We start from the raw sequence: 27,000 nt of genomic DNA, 5'->3' as shown, positions 1-27,000 counted from the left end.
TGCCCTTGTTGACGCAATTCGTTGTTGGATAGGACGGAGGGAAATGGAGAGAGGAGGGGAAGACAGAGAAGGGGAGAGAAAGATAGACACCTGCAGACCTGCTTCACCGCCCGTGAAGCGACTCCCCTGCAGGTGGGGAGCCGGGGGCTCGAACCGGGATCCTTACGCCGGTACCTGCGCTTTGCGCCACATGCGCTTAACCCACTGCGCCACCGCCCGACCCCCTCACCTGTAGTTTTTGAGGAAAACATATATAATTATTTTTTCCAAGTCACCTCTTCACCTTCATTTCCTGTCACAATGCATGTTTACTTGTGAAATATTTCCAGGTCTGCATGTGTCTGTCTTTCTCTCCCCCTCTCTATCTCTCTCTCTTCCTCCTCTCTCAATTTCTCTCTATCCTATCCAATTAAAAAGCTGGAAAAAAGAGACGTCAGAAAGTCCAAACAATTAAATAATTAAAATAATCAAGAGGACCTAAATCCATTCTAAGCAAGAATAAAATCTCTTAATACAGTGTATGCTAATTTATGATGATATATTGCCTTGAACACACCGGCATGCTGTGGAACATTTTAAAAGGGAATTGTAATCAAGCAAATGAACCTTAAGCTTGTGACATGGGCCTGAGAAGAGTTCTCTTTAGATGTCACATTTGATGACATTTTCCCTTGTTGCTCATAAACACAATACAGTCAAGAGTGTGCAAATAAAGAAAATTCAACTTACAGGTTGTCCAGGCTCATCTCCCCCGAGGATTCTGAAGCCAAATCCAGACTCCATTCTCCGAAGGTGGACATCCAACTCCTTATAATCTGGACCTGGCATAAAGGAGATTCCGCTGAGTAATGAACCCTGCCTCTTCCCCATCCCTTGAGGAGCTGAGTACAGCAATGATGAATTAATTTTGTGGACAAGATTAATGAGAATGCTGCTAGAACTGGTGGAGAGTATAGAGGATAAAAAATATGGCAAACAAAAAGTAGGTATTTCAAAATTAAGATTAACAGAGATGCCAAAGGCTTTACTGGAGAATCAACATAGTCAGAAAAAGCATATGAATTTTCTGAGTGATTGAAAAAAAAATGTTTCTACAGTCTGATTTTCCTCTTTTATCAAGTGGATTTATGACTCATTTGTATTTCTTTTGTGGTTGTCTTTTTTGCATTATACTATAACATACTTTAGAAGATCATTTTAAGATACATAAACCACTTTTTATATACATCATAAAAAGGGAATCCATCCCCATTCACCCTGCAACTATAGAATTCCTCTGACATTTTTTAAATTGGACTTGTTCAACCTGGAATTTATTATTTTTCTAAACTTAGAGTTGGTAATAATGCAATTTTACAAAGGGACAATCTATAATTTTGACATATGTTTAAGGATGCTAAATGATAAAATTGTGTAGGAAAACAAACTTTCCCTTTAGTAAACTTAAGATAGCATGACTCCAGAGCATAAATAGTATTATGTAATTTTTTTTTATCTTTTAAGAGAGCATATGGATGGCCCATGACAAGACTGGCTCAGTCCCTTTGAGGATGCTTACTATGACTAGAGTGATTTTTTTTTTCCTGGCGGCCATTTTTTTCCAGCTTTTTAACTGGGTAGGATAGACAGAAGTTGAGAGAGGAGGGAGAGATAGATAGAGAGGGGGAGAGAAAGACAGACATATGCAGACCTGCTTCACCACTTGTGAAGCGACTCCCCACTGCAGGTGAGGAGCTGGGGGTTCGACCTAGGACCCTTGAGAGGGTCTTTGTGCTTCATACTATGTGTGCTTAACCCAGTGTGCTCCCACCCCTGAGTGATTGTTTTTGTTTAGTAAGACAAAACAGATGTCAGTAGTCTGGAAGTAAGTGAAGGTACTAACTAGCTATTTACTGATAGCTGCTTATGATTTAACCCATAAGTCGTGTATGCACATGTAGGGAGAGGATACGAACTTAAGCTACAAAAATTGTCTCAACATAGAATGTAAACTTTACTGTCTCTACTGTACTTTCAGTGAAGTTTCTTTTTTTCTTTTCAAATATTCTAAGACTAAATTTTTTGAACTTTTTTTTTTTAGATTTTATACTTTTTAAAATCTTTATTGGATAGAGACAGAAATCAAGAGGGAGGGGGTGACAGAGAGGGAGAGAGACAGAGAGACACTGTAGCCCTGCTTCACCACCTATAAAGCTTTCCCTCTGCAGGTGGGGACTGAGGGCTCGAACCTGGGTCCTTGCGCATTGTAATATATGTGCTCAACCAGCTGTGCCACCACCCAGCCCCCCTCTTTTTCTTGACAAACTACTTTAGTTTTTTTTTTTTTCAGTGTACAGGTAGAGAAGTATACAGACTTCAGTTCAACTCATATCCCCCAACTATTTAAAAATGCAGAAGCCACACATAAATTCACCATTGACTTCACTAGCACAATCAAAAGAAACTTGGAGAAGGATTTTTTTTTCTGCAGACAGCTGAAAGAACCAAACTGTATTTTAAAAAATAAAACAGGAGGGGGCCAGGTGGTGGCTTAACTGGTTGAGCACAAACATTACATCCACAAGGACCCTGGCTTGAACCCCAGCTCCCCACTGCAGGTGGACGCTTCAGGAGCACCGAAGCAGGTCTCCAGGTGTCTTTCTCTTACTCTCTTTCTATCTCATTCCCCTCTCAATTTCTCTCTGTCCTATTAAATAAAAATATAAAGAAAAAAATGTTGCCGGGGCAGTGGATTTGTAATGCTAGCAAGGAACCCTAGTGATTATATTGGTGGCAATAAAAAAATAAAATAAAATAAAATAAAATAAAATGGGGAATTCTCCTGAATGTTACTTTTTTCAACATTAGAATAAATACACAAAAGCCATGTGAACTTTTATTATTTGAAAATGTGTTTTGTTATTTTTAGCTGAGGAAACATTACAACATTATACATGTTTCAGGTGTGCAGCATTAAAAACCAATGTGTGTACATATTATATTAAATTTCCCACACCACTAAAAGTTCAGTTCTATCCATCATTATCCAATTGACACCGCCCTCTTTTTTGTGCCATTGTTACTTTAGGTTCACTTTTTTCAGATAGAAAAAGACAGCGGGGGGTCAGGCAGTGGCACATTTAGTAGAGCAGACAAGTTGCAAAGTGTAAGGACACAGGTTCAAACCCCTGGTCCCCACTTGCAGGGCAAAGCTTTACCAGTGGCAAAGTTGTGTTAAAGATGTTTTTTTTTTTTTTTTTTATCTCTATTGTTCCTTCCCCTGTCATTTTCTGTTTCTATCAAATAATTTTTTTTTTAAAGAAAACAAAACAGAAAGAGAAGGAAAGACACTGTATCACTGAAACTTCCTCTAATGTGGTCGGGGTTAGGCTCAAACCTGGGTTGTGCACACGTAAAAGCAAGCAGGTGCATTAACAAAATGAGCCATTATACCATTTATTTTATTTTTTTAAATCTGAGCTCTGTTCTGCTTTGGATTATGGTGGTGCTGAGGACTGAACTTGGGACCACATTTATTTTGCCTTTTTTTGTAGCTTCATAAAGATTCATTAATTAATGGCTGAGTCTTACTGATTTAAAGGCATTACCAGAATAAATAGAAGTATGTGCTGAGGGGTTGGGCTGTGGCATACCTAGAGTAGCAAAGACCTGGGTCAAGTCCCCATTCCCTATCTGCAGATGGTAACTTCACAAGGGGGTGAAGCAGTGCTGTAGGTATCTTTATTTCTCTCTGTATTTCTATCAGAAAAAATAAAAATTAAAAAGGTCACTACTATGAGTGGAGTTCACTGTGAAGGCATGAGTCCCAGCAATATCCTGACAGAGAAAAGAAAGTGCTGATTTTTTTTTTACACCGAGTCAGTCACATAACTACATTTGTGGATACATATAGAGCAACACACTATGAATATTTATATACTTTTATAATGTTGATCTAGTTAAGACCTTTTCCACCTAGTGGATAAAATAAAACTCAAGGAGGGCTTGGAGATTGATCAGGTAGTGAAGTGTGAGGCTTGTAAGATGTGCTGGCATTGGATCAGACTTCTTGCACTGCACTGGGGTCTCCAGAGATGGTAGCCTCAAGCTGTGACAGTTCTCTACTTTTTCTTAAACTCTTCTCTCTCTCTCTCTCTCTCTCTTTCAAATAAAGAGTGAGAAAACTGGCTCAGTTTGGCTGCACAGTAGTACCAGAGGGAAGCAGAAATGCAAGGGGGAAATGGGGAAAGTTTAATAATGCTCACTCACTGCTCAAAACTCCAAATTTGATTATGCTATAACTGCACAGAACAAGTTTCCTTTATACATTATTTTTTAAGTGTGGAGGGCTCTAGACCATATATATTTAAAAATACAAATGAACCATAATAAATTTTTTGACACTTAAGATGATAGGGTGGCATATATTAAGCCAGAACCTTCAATTTATTCATAAGTGTTCTCATTTTGAATTGCCTGGTGAGTATGGTTAAGTGGGACACTGTTTCTCCAATGACTTTAGTAATTACTCATGTTGTTACTGAACAAATTCCTATAGGGAGGTTTGTATGTGATCCATTTTATTTGCTAAGTGAATCTTGTCTCCTGTATAAGTACTGCGCGCTAACCAATTGCGCCAGTGGAGCTCGTCAATCTTTTCTCCTAAAGAAACCTTGAAGTTATGGTCTGGGAGGTGGCACAGTGGATAAAGCATTGGACTTTCAAGTGTGAGATCCTGAGTTCACTCCCTGGCAGCACATATACCAGAGTGATGTCTTGTTCTTTCTCTTTCCTATCTTTCTCATGAATAAATAAATTAATAATAATAAAAAAGAAACCTTGAAGTTGTGAGAGTTCCAATAGTGGAATTTTGATGTTACAAGGTATCTTGTGTCAGAGAATGCTATGATTCCCTGTGGGGATTGTGAAGCTTTTTCTTAATGGGTGAATGAGTTGGGGTACCTTTCTTCTTTAGGAGAAAAAAACAGACTTTTTTTCTTTATCCAAGAAACTGTATTTAACTCTGAAGAACAGATGTGAGTGGGCACTTGTCTGTTCTCACTTTCTTTTGTGCATGTTTTGGTGACATTCTGATCTCCTGCCTATTGTTCTCACCATTCTGATTTTAAATACAATCACATGTGCTCTGTCAAACATGTCACCTTTATCCTCCATCCTTGCAGGCAAAAATGTCCAACTTCATAGAACATGACCAAGTAAAAGAGGCAAAGTGAGTTACATTAGAGATATGTGCCAGATGACATGACTTATTTTTATTTCTTTGTTAATTTTAAACACAGACTTAGATGCTGCAGGGCATAGAAAATTTAGAGAAATAGTCAACTGGAAAAAAAGTTTAAATGATAGATTATGCCTTAAGGCAGTAGTACTTTTTTTTTTTTAAAGGGAAAAACAAGAACTTTGAGAAAAATAATTTTTCTCTTGCTCTCATTTGAGTCTGTCTTTAGACAACTTAAAGTTATAATGCATAAGGCAGAGAAATACTATGTTTCACTTTCATGTTTTGTTCTTGGAAGATTATGATGTTTCTGATATTCTCTATTAATTGTTCTGATCTAATGGCAAGTTTAAGTGATTATATCATGCATTATCCTTTCCTCAATTAATGTATGAACTTAAATGTAAAGAAAGTCAACTGTCAATATTGTAAAAGTATTTAACAATTGCACCTCTCTCACTACTCTGTACACTATGCATCTGGAATAAAGGAGTCTGGTGGACACCCAGAGGAGCCTGAGTCACTTGGAATGTCAGCCAACATCCATTTCTTCTCTTTAGCTTTCTTGTTTATTCTCTCTGGGCTTTTCCCCTTTCATTTTGCTTTTATTTTTATTTTATCAGCTCCTTTTGAAAGATGATTGGTATACTCTCATTCATATTTTGGTATAACTCAAGACGAAGCAGTGAGTGTAAAGAAACAAACTAAAGAGAAGGAGAACATTCTTTGGATATTGGTGGTCAATAACCCATCATGGTCAGTATTCCTTCTTCTCCAGAATTTAGGGTCCAGCCAGGATCCTCAGATGGGGCTTTACATGACCGCTGAGGCAAGTTTCTCAATGATATTTTTGTGTTCTTATCAATCCTGACCTCTCATTAATCCTTAAAAAGTAAATATGCTTGAAAGTACTAAATGTTATGGTCTGGGTAGTGGTGCAACTGGCTGAGCACACAATGTTACAAGGTGCAAGGACCCAGGTTTGAGCCCCCAGTCTGCACCTGCAGGGGGAAAGCTTTGTGAGTGGTGAAGCAGGGCTGCAGGTGTCTCTGTCTCTCTCCCTCCCCTTCTCTCTTGATTTCTGATTGTCTCTACCCAACAGATAAATAAATAAATAAATAAATAAATAAATAATTTTTAAAAGAAAGTAGTAAATCTTGACAATTTATCAGGACAATCTTCTATCAGGATAATCGTCCTTATGACAAAGAAGTGTAGAATTGCCAAGGTCAATTCTTTACATAAAGACTTGAGCAAAACTTCCCATGCGACCTGTATCCTTGAATTTATTTTTTGAAAGGCATGGTTTTATGAACAATTTTAAGAAAAAGGATGGTGACCCAACAAATTGATTAAATTTATGAATGGTTTTGAGCCTCAAAAATGCAGAAGACAACATTGTTTATGGATTATCCTGGCACATGGGATGTTGTTATAAACATGTCAATTAAATTTTGGTACTTGAATCTCCTTTCATGTTTTAATTAAAACATAAGTGCTTATTATCACAGTTTGGTACAGAGAGTGCATTCATTCAGTTTTTTTTTTTTTGCTGGAAAGAACACTGAATTTTTTTTTAAAAGCTTTTCCTTGTAGAGAGATCTGGAAAAGATTGTATGAGGCAGAAATCAGGAATCAAAGGTGGTCCTTAGCGTCTGGGTTTCCAATGTACTACAAGTACATAATCAGTTAAACAGCAATGATGTTGTTCCTATAACTTGGATCTAACATTATCATGTAAAGATTAAATACAGTTCTGCCTTAGAATCATCTCTATTTTTCCTTTAGTATTTTGGGAGTGTGAGTATGGCTAGAAATATTTTGGGTATAGTAGAAACCATCTCTCATTCCTTATTTGGTTTTCATCCTCAGTCTACTAATAAACTTAGATTTCCTTTGCCTAAATATATTTTTTGGAGGGTGTTGTCTCTAGTGGAGTCTTAACTCTCTTTTCAATTCAGACTGTGCTTATCAATCTGGTTTCTGCTTGCTTGGCTTTACTGAACACATCTATTATGGTTACAGATAATATCCTAATAACATATCAAATTAGTATTTTCTTTTTCCTGTTTGGATTGATTTTGGTATCCTTTATGGCCCTTGATTAATTTTGTCCTAAACAAGGACAATTCTCCTTTCATGAATAATTTCCATACTCAGAATATGTAATATTCCATGCTTGTGCTTATTTTATTTTATTTTATTTTATTTTTTTACCAGAGTACTGCTCAGCTCTGGCTTATGGTGGTGTCGGAGATTGAACCTGTGACCTCAGAGCCTCAGGCATCAGAGTCTGTTTGCATAACCAGTATGCTATCTCCCCTAACCTGGATCTCTTGTTTTTGGATGGAGTTCTCTATCCAGTGGTCTTGACTATGTATTCCATTACTTTTCACCAACATTCTCCTTTGGTGATGGCGTTATTATCTTGCCTTTCTATAGTGTTTCATTAAATAGTCTGTAAGAGCAATATAATGAAAGTTCCTTGAATTTAATTGTTTTAAGCCATTCGTTGTCTAATAGACCTGATAAACCACAACTGTATTTCACTATGGAGTTATCTTAGCTTCATAATTACATTATTCACCTGTATCTAAGCCTCTCAAACAGCTACAGTTAATGCAATTTTACAACTGTGATTAATATATCTGAGTCAGAAATCATGACACAATTTGATAAAAAGGTCTATCTATGTATGTAGTTTCAATTTTCTAGAATTTTTGACGACTTGTGTGGATGCTGACAAAATATTTGGATTGGCTTTTTTTCTTCTTGAAAACCTGTACGGCACAGTGCCACAATCTACTCAAATTGTGTTTTCTCTTTTAAGCATGCATTTTTGAAATGTAAAAACATAATTTTAACATACATCAAGATAATCTAAATTAGTAGGTTATTCTTCATTCTATCTCCTGTTTTTAAATAAATCAAACTTAGAGGTTGAAATTTTCAATAAATGTGCAGTTGTGGCTAGTAAATTGAGGTCTATAATCCCAAGTTAAGTTCCACTTTCTTTTGCAACTGTAATTACTAGTTCTCACTTTCCTACTGGGCATAATATATTATATAAGATCTCTGTAATTTTTAAGAATAAATCATAAAGGGGTTCTAGTCAGTACATAAGGGTAGTTATGCTTTAAAATTTTTTAAGCCAAGCCAGACAAATACTTTAGACATTATTTGAAGACAAAATTACAAACAGTATTTTTCATATTTTCTACATATCCAAAAAATGACACAGAAACTTACAGTATGAAATGATCTCAAGCACATATATTCTCCAAGGGGTGTTAGAACATGCTGAGATGGATAATGAGCTGTCATCATGGAAACACTCTATAGAGATATGTGCAGTGAATCTATAGGCCTGAAATAGTATTATTATTATGGAATACTCTTTTCTGCAACTTTTTCAGTGTTCTGGCTTTCAATCTTGTAGCCTGTTCAAAGCATTTCCAATACTAATTCAAAGAGTAGAGAAAAAAAATCTGGATTTCCCCTTTTGTTCCTTTGTTTCCATAATAACACTACATATTTTAGAGTAAACTAAATTGGCATTTTCAGATAATCATGCTAAACTTTTTTGATGTGAAAATAATTTCATTCACTTTTAGAAAACTTTCAAATTAGTGCTTTGGAAATGTCTCAAGTGAAAATCTCTTGAGATACAGCTTCTCATCTCCAGTTTTCTAGTTCAGTGCTATATATACTGAAGTAGAATACTATAAATACATCATTAGCTACATAAATAATTGAAAAAGTCTAGAAGTCATATTTTAAGAAGCAAACAGGTGTGGTCTGGGAGGTAGTACAGTGGGATAAAGCATTAGACTCTCAAACATGAGGTCCCAAATTTAATCCTTGGCAGGTGTTACACCTGTGCCAGACTGATTCTTTGGTTCTCTTTCTATCCTCTGATCTATCTCATTATTAAATAAACTATAAAAAAACAAGGAGCAAACCAATTTTATTAATGTCTTTTGCTTATTTTTAATGTACCAAAATGTATGTATTAGTCATATAAATATTAAACATTATTAACTTTTTTGATACCAATTCTTTGAAATCTTGTATGAATTTTACACACACCTGGATCAGAGTAGTTACATTTCTAGTGTTTCATAGACACAATTGGCTAGAATTTACTGTGTTGGACTGAAAGGAGCTAATCCATTCTGGTGGTTTTCCTCAGCACTTGTTTTAAATCTAGTATTTCACTGTGTTTTTTTTGGAACACAATGAATCTGCCTCTTATTTGCTTGGTGACCAGTTAGGCTCACCATGATCTGACTTGCTTGCTACCTTCAATACATGTTTATGTTGGTGAATAAGATCATCAGAGTGATTATATGCCCCCCCCCCCAAACTGATATTACTCAAAATCATGGTTTGTTACACAAAATGAAGATGTCTGATTCACATGACTGTGAGTACTGAATGATACTTGCCAGAGGAATCCATTCGAAAACTGGTCCTGGGTGGCACTTGTTCTGGATGGGAAAATGGGGAATTAAAATTGAAATTCATTTAATGCATTTAAAAATCCATTACTTTTTCTATACTTCACCCCTCCCTGATGTTGATCTCATTTCTTATTAACCTTTTCTTGAAAATTCATTGAATTTAGTGAACAGGTTCTTACTTATGAATATTTCCTTATAAACTTTTTAAAAATTTTAATACAAAACAGAAAAATTTGATTTATTTTAGATCAGAATAGAAATAAGGTCATGATTTCCAAATTGTAAAAATAATTGATTATTATTATAAGAATGCTTATTTAAAAATGCAGTTGATCTGTGACCTGAAACTTACACATAGTAAAGATAGGTCTTTTAAGATAATTTTATGATATTGTGTCATAATATATTGAAAACAAAAAGAAAATTCAGTCAATAATAGTGTTAATTTCTGCACACCAGTCCAAATATTTTGATATTTTCAATTATTTGAATAGTTGAAGTCATGTATAAGTATTTGAGTTAAATTAATTTTAGGTTCATATATGTTATTATATATTCATGTACATATAGTACAAAAATTTGTGAACATTAGGAAAAATTACCGTTAAAGGTATAAATATGCCATAATTAGATTATGGGACTCAGAAAAACCTAGTATGCTATGTCTTAGAAGTAGCTAGAGACATATCATTAACATGGGTTGAAACTTATTATGAGAACTGGAGGTGATTATGTTATGTGAAATAAGAGGTCAAAGACTAGGAAGATTTACTGAACGATTCCACTCATATTGGGTTGTTGGAAAAGCCATGATACATATTTGCTTAGAAAAACAGAAAAGTATGTCATGATTTTTCCAGAAACATAATATGTACTATAGATAACTACACCAAACAAACTTGCAAAAATAATAATTAAATTGTCTCATAGTTGTTTTGAAAACTATGGTATTTATCAGAGGAAGGGATAAGGGACTTTGGTGGGTAGTGCAGTGTCTTCTACAGACTCATTTACAGGGATGTAACAATAACCCTAAAATTTTATAATTTTGTAAACCAATGTCAAAAAACACTAATAAAGAAAAGTAAAAGTGTAAGATGAATTTACTTCTGTCCCTGCCTATCTTTTACATATTTGAGCAATAGAGACTTTTCAACTGTCTCTTTGAAACAGATGGACATGCAGAAAATTACATAACTTAATTGCCTTCAAATTCTACTGTCTTAACGCTGCAGAGAAATTAACTATGCATCTGAGCCACAAAATATCTGAAGATCTACCATTACAAATTCATCATTTTACAGGTGATAAGATCAAGGTCCAGAAAATTGTATTCTAATACAATTACTTTGATATTCAAATTTTTAGAGAATGAATTCTTATAATATTCATCCTAAATGTCCATACATTGAACTTTTAACTTACTTTTAATTAAAGCATGCTTTCCATAGAAACCTCTTTCTTTCATTTTGTTTTAGCAATGGGTAAATACTATACCCTTTTTTGACCATATTATAGTTATTTTTTCCTGAAATCTTCCTATATTCTTCCCATTACATTAAAGTTTTGATGAGAAGTTTTTACATTGTACAACTGGATTTGACATGGAATGAGTAGGAGATCATGTATTCAAACCTATGCTTAAGAAATATTTCACAAGTTAAAAGATCTATGCTATTCTGAGAGTGTGGCAGAATATTTTGTGCCTCCATAATAACTTAATACTATGTTTATATATGGTTCTTTATATTTGGAGATGACTAAGCTCACCATTATACTACCAACGCATGGCTTTGCTTTTTGTTTTTTGAGTAATGTAATGAATTGCACATGGAAATTAAAGGATACTAAGTCTCCTCAAAAGCATAAATTTGCACTGCATATAAAGCAGCAATACAATTTTCTTGCACAAAGCACTCCCTCTCACATGTATAGATTTGTATATGTAAACTATTTTTATTTTTGGAGGAGTTTTGGATCATTACAACTCATATGGTCATATAAATAGTCATACATATATATACATATGTAATATATAATAACCAATCATATAAGTTTTAGTTCTTACTAAGCATATTTATAAAGGACACAATTTAAAAGGCTTGGACTTAAAAAAAAGCAAAGAGTGAGCATGAAGTACAATAAAGCCCTATTTTGTGTGTTAGGATATGATTTTACAATATTATGCATATATACACACATTATGCTATAAGTGTGCAGTGTGAAGCACAAGGATAAAACTGGCTTTCTGTTGAATTAAAAAAAATTAAAATAAAATCAAATTCTGATTACTTTTGAATTCAGTTTTGTCTCAAAGAAAGAAATGAACAAACTGTCCCACAGTGAAATCAAGTAGAGGCTTCTTGAAGATGATGAGGAGGCATACATCATCAGCCTTCTGTGTTTGAAGCATGCTCCTAGATGCACCCTGCACAGCTCTAATTTCACTCATTGTGGGCACAATGATCATCCCTGCCAGGCACTCTGTATTTTCATAGGGAAGGCAAATTAGTTTTCTAGCAGAATTGCCTCCATGTTTAGAAGAACCGCTTAGGATTATGAATTGAGAAATATTCTTTCATCAAAGAGAGATCTGTATCAGGGACAGAAGACTGCTACCTTCTAAACACTTCCATTAGTTGTAAAACTGGCATTGTATATAATCATAATCTCACTAGGACCTACTTGCCTTCTAGTAATTATATCCAGTTTGCTGTAGCTCTGACGGTCTCATATTTATTCATGAAAGTACTTCGGGTTACATTGTCAATTTGTACTACAAACAAAATGCTTTGAAATACTCAATAACTTTCAATCAAGTAAGGATTTTATTTTTATGCTTGAGAGAAAGAGAAAGATAGGGAGGGAGGGAAAGAGAGAGGGAGGTATGGAGGGAGGGAGAGAGAGGGAGAGGGAGAGAGGGAGAGAGGGGGAGGGGGAGAGGGAGAGGGAGAGGGAGAGGGAGAGGGAGAGGGAGAGGGAGAGGGAGAGGGAGGAAGCTTTGAAGTTTCCTTTAATGTGGCAAGGGCCAAGCTTGAGTCTGGATGGCTCAGGTGGCTAAGTAGCAAATGATCAAAGTGAGCTATTTTGCAGGGGGCCTTCAAGTACTGATTTTAGAGCTGACTTCTCACATCCTCCCTTTTCCATTCTTTCACACCTAATTCTAGAAACATTATTTTAAACTACTAAAGTAAACTATTAGGTTGGATCTAGTTTCTAAAATACATGCAAAAACTGTGCCCTACCCCCAACTTTGATCAATCTATCTTTATTACTTGTGTATATTATAGTAATCTTTTCTATTTAAAGGAACATAGTAGAAGTACAAATATCACCATGCTTACAAAGATACATCCAAATACTAATTTTTAAAATTAGGTTTCTCAATTAACATTTATTGGGTTGTCAGAAAAGCCATGACATATTATTCTGTTTTTTGATGCAAAAATGTTTCATGACTTTTCCACCAATCCAATACACACTAGAAATGGAGCTGCATTTCCTAATCTTTAACAGCATAATATTATTGCAGTGTGGCATATACTATAATGTATAAGAAAGTTTAACTGATGGAGTATTTTTAAAAATAGAACAAATCATAACACAAACTATAGTAAGGGTAGTAGTAATAGTTCTATATGGGAAAAGGTACATACAACAAATTAACCTTTGAAGTGTAGTCAAGAGAATTTAAAACAACAATGAGATTATTTTTCCTAGATTTTTTTACAATCCAAATGTTGAAGTCACTGGTGAAAGTATCTTACCTTTTATAAAACACCTTATTTTAATATTTCACTAAAATAAATTGTGTTCCAGAGAACACATGTGGGTGATCCATTAAGGTCACTGAATACCAGCAATGTCTGAGTGAATGAAACCAGGACTTGCTGTCCTGGCATAAGAGTATTCTCTGGGAAGGCAAGGTGACCTTTTGGGATCACTTCAGAACTGGCTGCAGCTATGATATCCATGTTTTATCAAAACCTTTCTGGACCAGGCTTTGGGCACCTTGTTGAGTGTACATGATATGATGAGCAAGGACTTTGGTTCAAGCCCCCAGTTTCCACTTTCATGGGGAAAGCTTTGTGAGTGATGAAGCAGTGCTGCAGGTATTGCTGGTGTATCTCTTCCTCTCTATCTTCTACTACCCTCTCAATTTCTCTCTGTCTCTATCCAATAAATAAAGAAACAAATAGATAAATATTTTTAAATAACCTTGCATATGTATTTTGATATTTCTATTTTGACTGCACTGGTATTTAATCACAATGGCGTAGGAGACTGGAGACAGCAAAGTTCAAGGGCTTGCACATGTTTGGGAGCTCTGGTACTGAATACTTTATGTTGGACTAGCTTCACGGGCAGGAGACAGATGAACAGGGACTAATGGCTGAGCTAGGAAGCAGTATCTCTTTATTCATGCAGAATGCAGCACAATCTAAGCCAAGCTAAGATAAACTAAACTAAAATCACAATCTTGTCCATATATATACTTGCCAAGTAGGGTGTAAACAGGATGTGATGTAGAGAGGGTGGAGTGAAAAGTGACTGGTGCAAATCAGGGTGTACTATGAGAGGGGGTGGAGCAAAAAGACATCATGAACCAATGGGGATGAAATCAATGCCCTGCAGGCAGGGCAGTGCTTCGTTAACAGTGGTTATGTAAATAGAATACAGTGTTAAGTAGGGGAGATTAAACCAATGAAACAGAAGGGATTTTTAGAAGCAGAATTAGAAGCAGACCAACAATTCCCCCTTTCTTTTTAACTAATGGCTATAGTATCAGGAGTGTGGGGTGAACAGAAACCTTATCGTACAGGCATTTTCAAAAGAACTGGCACAAGACATGGAGGAACAAAATAGGAGAGCAGCAAGAACCAGTGTGATACCAAGGGGAGGCCTGCGGGGGGTGTTTCCTGCCTCAAAGGGCAGTGCCTAGCAGGCAAAAGGGCATTTCTTGCCTCTGGGGGCATCTCTTGCCTCTGGGGGTGCTTCCTGCCTCTGTGGGCATCTCTTGTCTCAAAGTGCATTTTCTACCTCTGTGGGCATGACCTAGTAAGGAGGGGGGTTTCCTGTCTCTGGGAAAAGAGCCTGCAGGCGAAGGTGCATAGCCTATAAAGGCAGCTGGCTGCAGTCAGTCTTTGAGAAACCCAGCAGTGTAAAGGGAAACTGCTGTAAAGTTGTGTAAAGTATCCAAGAGGTGTACCAGTAAGTCCAATAGAAGCGTCAGTCCAATGTCAATGACCAGGGGAAAAATGCTGCACGTCTATCTTGATGGAGGAGGACAGCCACTGGAACTTTTCTTCTCTGTATAGAGTGAGCTGGAACCACCAAAATGTGACAGGAGAAGCAGAAGTAGGACGAGCAGACAGCAATGGATGAGAGAAAGGCAGTAGGAAAGTCTTATCCTTTGGAGTCTGTGAATCAGGTTCTCCAGATCATGTAAGGTCACATAATGGGTTTCGGGGGGATGCACTGGATCGACCTCCTCGTGGTGCATCCCGTGAGTACCCATTCATTGGGGAAACTGATGATCCTTCCTAGCCAACTGAATCCACATGGATCCCAGTCACTTTCAAAGCCAGCAACAAGCAGCTCCTGACAGCTTTCAACCTGATGCTGTTGACTGGCTATGGGAGAAGGGCAAACGCTAGAAGAAGAATGGGTTTCGGGGGTGTGTTGTAGTCATGCCATCTTGTGGGCAACGTCAGAGAACAGGGGTCCAAATGGATTTCTGGGGATTTAATTTGAGCAGATGCTTTTTCATGTGAAGACTTGACAGCTGTAATTCACTTACTTGTCAAACAAAACTTGTAGCAGATTAAAAGTTTACTATAATTGATAACTCCATTATAATTGGAAGTCCTTTCTTGTATTATTTCAAGGTTGTTTAAACAGTTTAAACTCAATAAAATGTGGAAAGGTAAACAGAAGAACCACGGTTAGAAGCCTCAGGCATGAGAATCTCATTAACATAATCATTGCACTATCTACCCTGCCCATAACTCATACAGTTTTCAGGATTAAACATTTCAGATTTATGCCAAGACATAAAAAAAAAAAATCAAAGGAGGAAAAAACAATTTTTTGGTTTGTTTCTGGATGTCTCTAGAAATCATGGCTGCATCCAGCATTTTATTTTAAGTCAATGTCATACAAAAATTCAGTCATTCAAATCACTTTCTTACGAAAAGCAACTGAAAGCAGACAGCAAACTTAAGATATTCAAAGAGAACAATGAGGGGGAAATTGAGAGAAAAGACGTAGGCAGTTTTTGCTTCTTTCACCTTGAACCAGATTATCCAGATCTCACCATGTAACATCATGAGTCCCCAGAGGGCATCCTAGTCCAAAAAGCTCCTTGAAATTCCATTTAGGGTGCTTCTGACTGTTCCTGCAGGATTGCAGGCACCCATTTTTAAAAGTGTCTTCCCATCAAAGAAAGAATCAAATCAGGAGGGTAGAACTAACCATGTGTCTCCATTCTTGGGGAATGCCAGGGTACTGGAGATTGCTCCTCAAATTATACTAGTCCTTCTCAGTGGGAAACATGCGAGAAGTCCAGAAAGTCCCAGGGGAAATTTCCATGCATATCCCAAGCTCTATGATCACGGTCATAGAGAACCAGATTGTGGCCTGGAGCAAAACGTAGTCCTTCTCCTTGGGAAACATGGGAGAGGGAATCCAGAAAGTTCAAGGAGAAATCTCTGTGCATCTTCCAAGCTCTATGATCACGGTCATAAGAAACCAAAGTTCCTGGTCAGGGAACCAAAGTGTGGCCCAGAGCAAAATGTTCCAGAGACAGAGAAACTGTCTCATGATGAAACAGTAGAGGTTTTGGCAAACCTCTTCATAAGTAGAAAGGCAACCCATGGCGGATGGGTAGCCAAGTTTACTTATCTGGGGGATGGATGGGTTAGGATCCATGTCGGTGCCAGTCCGTTTTAGGCGCCATTATGCCGGGCTAGCTTTGCGGGTGGGAGATAGACGAAGAGGGACTCGTGGCTGAGCTGGGAAGCAGTATCTCTTTATTCATGCAGAATGCAGCACAATCTAAGCCAAGCTAAGATAAACTAAACTAAAATTACAATCCTGTCCATATATATATATATATATTTTTTTTTTTTTTTCCAAGTAGGGTGTAAACAGGATGTGATGTAGAGAGGTTGGAGTGAAAAGTGACTGGTGCAAATCAGGGTGTACTATGAGAGGGGGTGGAGCACAAAGACATCATGAACCAGTGGGGATGAAACCAGTGCCCTGCAGGCAGGGCAGTGCTTCGTTAACAGTGGTTATGTAAATAGAATACAGTGTTAAGCAGGGGAGATTAAAACAATGAAACAGAAGGGGTTTTTAGAAGCAGAATTAGAAGCAGACCAACAACTTTAGATGGCTGGTCCTTTGTGGGGTACAGCTACTGTCATTAGTTTCCATTCATGGTTTCTCATGCTATGCCAGGGTGGCCAATAATTTACACTAGCACCTTTCTATGTGGCTCTGCTGTCAGGATGGGAGATAGTGCAAACTACAATCTATGCTTACTAAAAACAAGGAAGGAGAATTGAAAAATAGGATGTCTAGAAATACAGTCATCCATTGTAGTTAGCCTTGGATTTTAAGAATATTATCATACTGAAAAAATAAAAGAATTCCAAATAAATAATAAAAGTGCAGAATAAAAGTCAAATGTGAAAAAGGCAACTATCTAATTTTGATAGTCTACAATTCTATTTCATCTCAAACATATTACTAAAGACAGTTTGCTCCTCCATTATGCACTTTAATTGGCCTATGGTTATTTTTGATTGCTATCATTGGTGCAATACTCATTGTTTATTATAGGTTCATTATTCCTAGTTTCTGGAAAGAAAACTTGATTGTGTGAGCTCTTTGCAGAGAAATTTTAGAAGACTTACTATTTAGAAGAGGTTATACCATAAGGCATATTACACCATATGGATCCTTGACACTTTTGTGATCTTAACTTTAAATGATGCCTTATTACAAAGGAGTATGGACATGTTGTCCCTCATAAATTGTTTACTTGTAATAACCAAGGTTCAATGTGAAGAGAAAAAAAGTTTGAACAACTTCAGTCATAATTCATCTCGGGGCTCACATCAAGGGACAGAACTGTGAGGGAAGAGTTTTAGGAAAAAAGGATCTTGAATTCTCTATTTTTGTCACTTGCTCATAATTTTTAGCTTCCAAGGTTACATAATGTGAAGACAATACACAAGAAATGGCCCCAAAAACTAAGACTAAGATAAACCATTATAACAAGTCTCCTAAACAAAACAAACCCTCATTTTTAAATCAGCAAGCTCATAGTCATGATAAAAACTTTATTTTGTAAGATTTCCAAGAAAGCTGAACTCATTTTCCTGGATAGTACTTTGCATTGATTTTTTTGGCCATAAAAAAGATCCATGATAATTATGTACCCATCGTATAAGTGTGCTTTTTTTAGGGGTAGGTACCAGAAAAAGTTAGCTTCCTCTTGGTCCTGTGATTATTATCACATTGAATCAGACTTATAATGTATGTTAAGAATAAAAAACTTCAGGGGACTGTATACATTTCACTCATCTTACATGCACAAGGATCTGGGTTTAAGCTCTCAGTCAACATACATAAGGACCTGCTGGTGGGTGGTGGCTCTGTGAATGATGGAGTAGTGGAAATAGGCATCTCTCCTATTTCCCTGTCTATAGTCCCACCCTCTCAATTTCTCTATGTCTTCCCCAGTGAGGCGTTTCCTTTGGATCCGCTTTCAGTTTCTGAAATTTCAAATAAAGGGTACTGCCAGAAGTCATTCAATTATTAAAAAGCTAAAACACAAAGAGGAAAAAGTGGCATTTATCTAACAATCTTGGGTAGGGATGAGAGTGTAGACAGCTTTGCTTTCCTCTGAGAATGACTGGTAAGGACATGAGGTCATTATTTGAACAGTATGAAAAACCAGAAACCTCAATGGCCCAAACTACATTGCTGGTTGGTTTGGGTATGGTTCTTTTATTTATTTATTTTTATTATCTTCATTTATTGGATGGAGACAGCCAGAAATCAAGAGGGTGATAGAGAGGGGAAGGGACAGAGAGACATCTGCGGCACTGCTTTACCACTTGCAAAGCTTTCCCCTGCAGGTGGGGACAGGGGCTCAAACCCAGGTCCTTGTGCATTGTAATATGCATGCTCAACCAGGTGCTCCACTACCTGGCCCCTTGGGCATGGTTCTTTTTAATGCAGATAACCTGTAAGCTTATGTGGAATTAAGTCAGTTGGAATTTTTTTTTGTTTGATTTGCAGTTTCTAAATAAGGACTAATGAAATTCTGGATACTTAAAAGGTATTTAACACATGACATTCTACTGATTAAACATCATCTTATGCACAAGGTGGGGGAAACTATTGGTCTGACAATATTTAAATTTTTTTCTACATTTAGCACATAATTTCATATGCAAAATGTTGATTCATATCATTGTGTGTAAAATTTTTGTGTTCTCAATCTCGCTGTATGTTGAGTGGGAGCTTTCTCTTGTGCAGCACCTAGCAGAGCTATAGAGACATTGTTGAGTATTTCATATGTTCTTGTTGACTGATGTGAGGTGCCATCTCTGGGTGCTCTGCCTGATGTTCTGATCAGAGGCATCGCCTTGCATGCTGGTAGAAGACTCTATGGTCATACTGCACCATAACAGTATTTAGACTGGAGGTTTCTAGTTTTCTTCTCATAAGCACATATCTGTCATGGCTTGTTTCATGAGATCCTAGCATCCCATGGTTGTCCTTGTTTGTTTAAAATTACAGCATCTTTTTCAGAAATACATCTTTATTAAGATGTCCTGTGCATGCACATTAAAATGTCAGCATAATCTAATTATGAGCCAAATGAAGCACAGCAGCATTTACAGCATTTGATAAATTTATATCATTTGCTGGGGACTGGTGACTTGCATTCAAATATTTCTTGACAGCCTTGATATAACAAACATTTTGTTGCTTTATGCAGTAGAAGCCTGTGGGTGGAGGTGCATTCTTTTACTGAGTTACTGCAACCCACTTTTGAATGTGAATGCAGAAAAATAACCTCTCTAGCTTTAGACCTGGCTATATGGGTCTGTTCTAAGAGATCAACATAGGCCAGGAAAAATATCAAAGGACCTGGTACAAATTACTTTGGTTAGATTTCCCTCCACACTTTCCACGTTGCACTGATTTTTCTCCCAGGGAAAAATATGGATACATAAGACTAAATGTAGCAAAACATAAATGTTGTGCATGTAATTCAAAGAGACAGAAAGGAGTGGCTTACAATAAAATTTTTGAATATGGGTCTTATGCTTGAACACATATATTTTATGACCACTGCATTAAACAAAAATCTATTTGAATATGACAGAGTAAACTTTCCCCATTTATGATATTGTTCTAAAATGTAAATGAGAGAATGAAATGTTTTCATACTTGGAAACAGAAAATGCAGAGGGCACAGGGCTTATAGACACTACAAGCAGAGTAAATCAGCTGCCTGGACATTAGAGAAAGTGACATCACCTTCTCTTTTTCTGTTTCCTTAATGTTCAGGTAGAGCTCTCCTCACCTTGACAGGATTTCCGTGTTTCATTCACACTTCATTTAATGTTTTGAAATAACAAGACAGAAATGAGAAGGATAGAAAAGGCAAACAGCATTATTTATTTATTTTTTTGGCTTCCTGTGAATTATGACCCTGGAAACACTACTGTGACCTTAAGAACATTAACCAATTGATGAGAATGAAGAGTGTCGACAGGAGTTGAGCAGTAGCAGTAGCTGATGTGGGGCACTGATGAAGGTGGAGGGGGGCACGGGAAGTGAGTCAAGATGTTTGTTGTTGGTGCAACTGCAGAGGCAAAAGGGCTGAAGAAGGACTGAATGCTATGGAAAGAGGTTATAATGGATTCCTTTGCTCAGTTACAGTTGAGGAACAGAAAGGCCTTGAATAGAAGCAGTATTACAGGGACTGAATAAAGAACATGAAATTCTCTTAGGGTTGAAAACAAGGTCATGTAGTTTGTGCTCAGATACTGAGAGCACAGCAATATCAGACACTGTCAAGTGTAGACAGAATAAATACCAATATTGCCATTAAACCTATCACCCAGGAAGCTGCAAAAAGGGGGAAAGAAATCACTAAAGTAAATAAAAAATAATAAAATAAAAAAAGAAAAAAAAAGAAATCACTAAAGAAGGAATAATATTAGGAGAAAGCATGTTTTGGTGCTGACTAAATATATTCAAAAAGCTTGAACAAGTCAAGCATATGAGTAGGGTATTTTAATCCTGCAATATGTTTCCACCATCCATGTTAGAACTTCTGTATATTGATCTCCACTTTCTTGTAATTATTCTTCCTCTTTCCCCAGTTATGAGCACAGGACATATTCCTTAACTCTTGTATCTCCCATAGTGCTGAGAGTAAAGTGGGTGGGTATTCAGTAAATACTCAGCTATTAAAGTAGAAAAGGTATTAAGACCTATGCTAAAATTCTTCCTTCCTTTCTTTCTTTCTTTCTTTCTTTCTTTCTTTCTTTCTTTCTTTCTTTCTTTCTTTCTTTCTTTCTTTCTTTTTCCTTTCAGTTTAACAAGCATTAATACCCTATCTTACACAGCCAAAATGTGTTCTTACTTTTCACAGAAAAGACATTTCAACTATAAAAATCTTTGCAAAGTGATTTCTCCATGGCTTGATGTCCTAACTACTCTATCAACCAAAATTACTTTTACAAAGACTTGTAGAGAATGGGGAAAAGCTGTAGTGTTTGCTTTCCCCCTTACCAGCTGGGTGCATAATTCTCAGCCTCTAAGCTGATCAGAGTAAGCATATCTAAGACCCTCTGAGATGACACACAATTTAAAACTCGCTGTTCATGCTTTAGATGGTAAAGTTGGAAAGAAGACATCAGCAGAACACTGAAACAAAGGAAATCATCAGACTGTAAATGGAAATTCCAGGGACCAAATCCTTCTCACTCAATTCCTTGATCATTCACTCAGGTTCAAATTATGTTGTTTATTTTCATCATCAACTATATTTTTATGCCATTCACATCCCTGTCCTCTAACATTCAGAAGTGATGACTCTAGTATAGTGGAAGGAGGTATAGTGAATTATATGAAATACTGAAAACAATTGTTTTCTAAAATTTATAAAGTACAATGAAATGATTTTACAAGGCCTTCAAATAGGATGGAAAGTGCATACAACATACTTTTACTTCTATGATTGAGTTTTTAAATGGGTCCCAGTGCATTATATGAGAAGCAGAAGATTTGGGTAGGAATGATTGGCACTTGGCTCTGGGCTGCTTTCAGAACTATTAATTTTATGATTATGAGTTTCAAGCACTTGACTAAAGTTTCACTTAAAGTACTGAACTTTTTAGGAATTTCATTCAAGGATATAGGAAAACCTAAGGGTTAGTTAGATGCAAGATCAAATTAAAAAGATAAGATGTTCAAATCTCTCTTATTTCAATACTTAAAACTAGTAACTTCCTAATTATGCATCATGAAATAAGGAAGCAAATGGCATCTTCTGGATATTTTTGCTTATGTGTGCAATATAGAGAACTGAAACACATGAACCTAAAAAAAAAAAAAAAAAGGAACCAAACTCTCAAAAACTTTGTGAGAACTGTGGTGGTTACCATTGAGGCAGGGGCATGGGATTTCTGTGGTGGGTGTGGTGTAAAATTATATCCCTGTAATAAGATTATATCACATAATCTTATAAACACTCACTAAATCACTAATAAGAAATTTAAAAAGACAACACTAAAAACAAACAAACATAACTGGTCATTTCCTTTGCTACCTTTGTTCCCCCTCCCCCCAGAATAAACCCTTGATTTTCCACAAGCACTTAAGGGAAAAAAGTAGGAAATAACAATTCAAAATATAAACCACAAAACATATAAAGATGTAAGCTTTTTAAAAAGCTGACAGAATATATATATATGTATATATATATATATATACATATATATGTTTTAGATCAATTGACTTGATAGTTTTTGAATCTTAGAATATAAAATCATGCCAAGTCATTTCTAATTTCAGCTTCAATATGGCTCCTGGCAAGATTTTAGCTGTTAATGTACCCTTTTTTATGTGGTTTTCACTTACGCCTACTTTCATAAATGGCTCTAGACTTCTCGTAGAGCTCATATGGATCAGGCTTTCTTGGGTCAAAGGCCTCTGTTGAATCAGGAAATGAACTCCTGTGAAGGGCGGGTGGGAAGGGCAGGTTCTGTGGTATGACTGGAGCAGATAAACTTGTTTGAGGACTGCCTTGATTCTCCCACCGGTCCATTATCTGGAAAGTGAAAGAGACAGAGAAAATGACTAAAATGGAACTCCTCCTTGCTATTTTCCATGTTGGATAGCATAACCCTTACTTCATGGTGAGATTTTCTTAACATGTAAACTATGCTTCTACAAAACATTTAAAACTTTGGTATAGGCACATTGAGGTAAAAAGATTCTATTTCCATAAATAAAGTACCATAGATTGTTACAAATAAAATAAGTGCCTGACTTTTGAATGCAAACTTCCATAGCCTTATTATCTATTTATTAGTTGGTAATTTTTCACAGAATAATCTCTGAGTCAGTTTACCCTGATAAAATTAATCTAATACATATTCAATATAATTATGTGGAAACACTTAGAAATTTATGTCATTATTTCTTTTTCTAAGAGGGCCCTAATACATCATAACTTTTTTTTTTTTTTTTTTTACAAAACAGAAGATAAAGTAGTCTGTACATATTCTATTGACACCTATGCATATCCTAACAATTTCCTGTACTTGAACATTTAATCACTTTCCTTGCAGTTTATAACTAATTAGACACCACTCAGGATTTATGGCTTATTCAGAGTCTTCTTTGAAGCCTCATTTAGTGCGGATATGGTAAGCTCTTTCCCCAAATGCTACTGCTGCTACTGATAGCACCAAGGTTTATGAAGATCTATAGAATACTTCCCAGTTTGCCATTCTCTTTCACATACATATCTTCTTTGATTCTCACTATAGCCCCATGAAGTGGGTAAAGCAGATGTCTCTCTATCTCTCTTTTTTTAGCAGATGGCTCTTTATTAAGAAAAAGGTGGGGCCAGGTGGGGCACACCTGGTTAAGTGCACACATACAGTGCACAAGCATCCAGGTTTAAGCCCCTGTTTCCCACCTGCAGGGGGAAAGCTTCATGAGTGGTGAAGCAGGGTTGCAGGTGTCTCTCTGTCTCTTTCCCTCTCTCTTTCCCCTCCATCCCCCCTCAATTGTTCTGTCTTTATCCAATAAAAATAAATAAATAAATAATACTTTTAAAAGGCCAGTATGTTTAAATCACCTATTTCTACCATTAGCTTCACCTTCATCACATATTAGTCCTCATTCAAACTCAAGTTTTTATTTTATGCTTTAAATAAAGCTATTGTGCCTAACAATTAGATTAGGCTATATCTTCTTCTTTGAAGTTCAGCATTGGGTCTAAATGGTCCTTTGGATAAATGTTCTTCAGAGCCCAGGTTCTGTTCATGCTTCTCATAGCAGTAAGAGGAAACTCCTCTCATTCTCTAGGATCCATCCAGCTTCTTCTGCCCCTGAGACTGCATTCTTTCTCTACTTTCCCTTCTAATGGTACAGCTCAGCCATTTCCCATTCTTCCATCTCCCTTCCTGGCAACTAGATTCAGACATGACAGTTCTTTTATAATGTCTTCACTGACTATTCCTGATCTGGTTACTTGTCTTTTTTAGGTGGCCCTTCAGTTCCCTTTACTTACCTATCTACTACTCATCACAATCAAATATAACTATGAATCTATCAATGTCTCCTCAAGTAGGTCCTATTGGATACCAAGGCTGCAGGGAACACAGTATGTTTCCTTATATCACAAAAACAAAACATAGTACTGCTCAGAAAATGCTAACTTGGTGAACAAATAAATGAAATTATTAGCAAAATATGTCCACCAGTTCTTTTTTCAAAATGAGTTTTTATAAAACGCTGATGATACTTTTTTTTTTTTTTTTTTGCCACCAGGATTATCACTGGGGGCTCGGTGTCAGCACTATGAGTCCACTGATCCCAGTGGCCATCCCTCCTTTTTTTTTTCTTTCTACTTACTTACTTCACAGGACAGAGAGAAATTGAGAGGGGAAGGTGTAGACCTGCTTCACCACTGGAATGTCCTCCCCCCCAGAGGTGCGGAATAGGAGTTCCAACCTGGATCCTTCCACATGGTGCTATGTGTGCTTAATGGGGTTCCCCACCACCTGGCCGCCTCAAAATGAGTTTTTACACATACTACTTTGAGCTTTGCAGGATTATAACTTTCTTCTAAGTTCATGAGATCAGGTATGGTCAGGGTGGTATGGCCAAGACAGATTATAACTTTCTGTTCCCTACTGCACTCCCCAGTTTTTGTTTTTCACAGTGGCTATATTTTGATTAGGAGGGAATGTGAGGTAACACATACTTTTATGCATGTCAGTGTGGAAACTAAAGGTCTCTGTGAACTTTTCATCTGCTAGGACTCTGGCAGGTGCTGGGCAAATTAGCCCTGGGAAAGAAATGGCTGACTACTATCAATAGGATAGGTCTATCTATAGCCTGGATATTTAGATCACCCCTCAAACAAATTCACATGCTGAAATTCTAACACCTAAGGAGATGGAATAAAAAGGTAAGATTTTAGGGTGGTGACTAGGTCATGTTAGGTGAGGTTACAGTGAAAAGAAGAATATCCAGGAAGTGGCCTCTGACCTGACACTGGATATACTACTTTCTTAACCTTGTACATTCCAGCATTCTGTTGTTTATGAGCACTCAGTATATGGCACTTTTTAATAACAGTCTGAAGGGACAGTCGGCTTAATTTTAATTTACTTTCTATATAGACTGATGACTAATGTTTCACTGGAACAAATGTTCTATAGCTAACAAAAGTGAGAATCTCTGGTTGAAATCAATTCTATAATTTTGAATAAACCCTTTAGAAGCATAAAGAATTGTAGTTTGTCAGTAGCAGATGCTGGGTAAGAAGCAATTTAAAATTATAATAGGAGAAGGAACTTTCCATTAATACCTCATTGAGGGAAACAACTGGTAAATTTGCTTAAAGTTTTAGCCAGTTATCTGTTCAGTAGACCTTTCTTTTGTTATTATGTAATGACACTCTTTAAATCTCTTTAAATATTCCCTTCCTAACTTATTTGATAGTAAATGTATATTAACCATGTTGGGTTCCTTTGGCCATCAATTCTCAGTGATTTAGTTATGGTTGGAAGAGATACATTTGTGGTTAGAAGCATAATCTTTATTATTTCTCATCCTATATAACTTAGGTAACATGCCGATGAAGTTTGGTGCTGACTTCCTTTTGTTTCATAAAATACTAAAAGTCAGTCAGTTACAAACATGGTCTGAGTAGGTACACTATTCTACTTATCATCATGGGAGTTTGGAAACTGTCTATTTTCTCCATCTTCCTGTGAGAGTTATTTAATGGCTACATAAGTTCCATAAACACACACACACTTTTGTATATCTATATACATACATTTCACATAATGTCATTAGAGTGAATATACTTCCAGTAAACACTGGTATTTCTTTTTGTTTAATTTTTAATATTTATTTATTCCCTTTTGTTGCTATTGTTTTATTTATTTATTTAATTTTTCCCTTTTGTTGTCCTTGTTTATTGTCTTTGATGTTATTGTTATTGCTGTCATTGTTGTTGGATACAACAGAGAGAAACTGAGAGAGGAAGGGAAAACAGAGAGGCAGAGATAGACACCTGCAGACCTGCTTCACCACTTGTAAAGCAACTCCCCTGCAGGAGGAGAGCAGGGGGCTTGAACTGGAATCCTTATGCCAGTCCTTACACTTTAAGCTATGTGTGCTTAACCCACTGTGCCACCACCCAGCTCCAGCCCTTGTTTTATTGTTGTACTCATTATTGTTATTGTTATTGATGTCGTCGTTGTTGGATAGGACAGAGAGAAATGGAGAGAGGAGGGGAAGACAGAGAAGGAGAGAGAAAGATAGACACCAGCAGACCTGCTTCACCACTTGTGAAGTGACTCCCCTGCAGGTGGGGAGCCATGGGCTCGAACCGGGATCCTTACGCTGATCCTTGCGCTTTGCACCACCTGTGCTTAACCCGCTGTGCTACCACCCTACTCCCTACACTGGTATTTCCAATAACATTTTTGAACCTATAGAACAGATAACGCTTTGGACAGTATTTGGGAATGG

General features: G+C 36.7%; 1 protein-coding gene across 10 annotated transcripts in view; it reads right to left on the bottom strand.

Moving 5' to 3' along the window:
* MAGI2 (membrane associated guanylate kinase, WW and PDZ domain containing 2) overlaps positions 1-27,000 on the bottom strand; it is a 1,693,309-nt gene that overhangs the window by 215,419 nt on the left and 1,450,890 nt on the right. For 7 of the 10 annotated variants that reach the window (XM_060196337.1, XM_060196342.1, XM_060196334.1 and 4 more), the window contains 3 exons: positions 22,858-23,047; positions 9,667-9,708; positions 730-821 (listed from right to left, as the gene is read on the bottom strand). In XM_060196337.1, the coding sequence (XP_060052320.1) occupies positions 730-821; positions 9,667-9,708; positions 22,858-23,047 (324 nt within the window). The remainder of the gene's footprint in view (positions 1-729; positions 822-9,666; positions 9,709-22,857; positions 23,048-27,000) is intronic. The other 3 variants (XM_060196338.1, XM_060196336.1, XM_060196335.1) reach the window with 2 other exon arrangements.

This window comes from Erinaceus europaeus, chromosome 8, assembly GCF_950295315.1.
Source record: "Erinaceus europaeus chromosome 8, mEriEur2.1, whole genome shotgun sequence".
Classification (NCBI taxonomy): domain Eukaryota; kingdom Metazoa; phylum Chordata; class Mammalia; order Eulipotyphla; family Erinaceidae; genus Erinaceus; species Erinaceus europaeus.
This window is presented reverse-complemented; position numbering and strand designations above follow the sequence as displayed.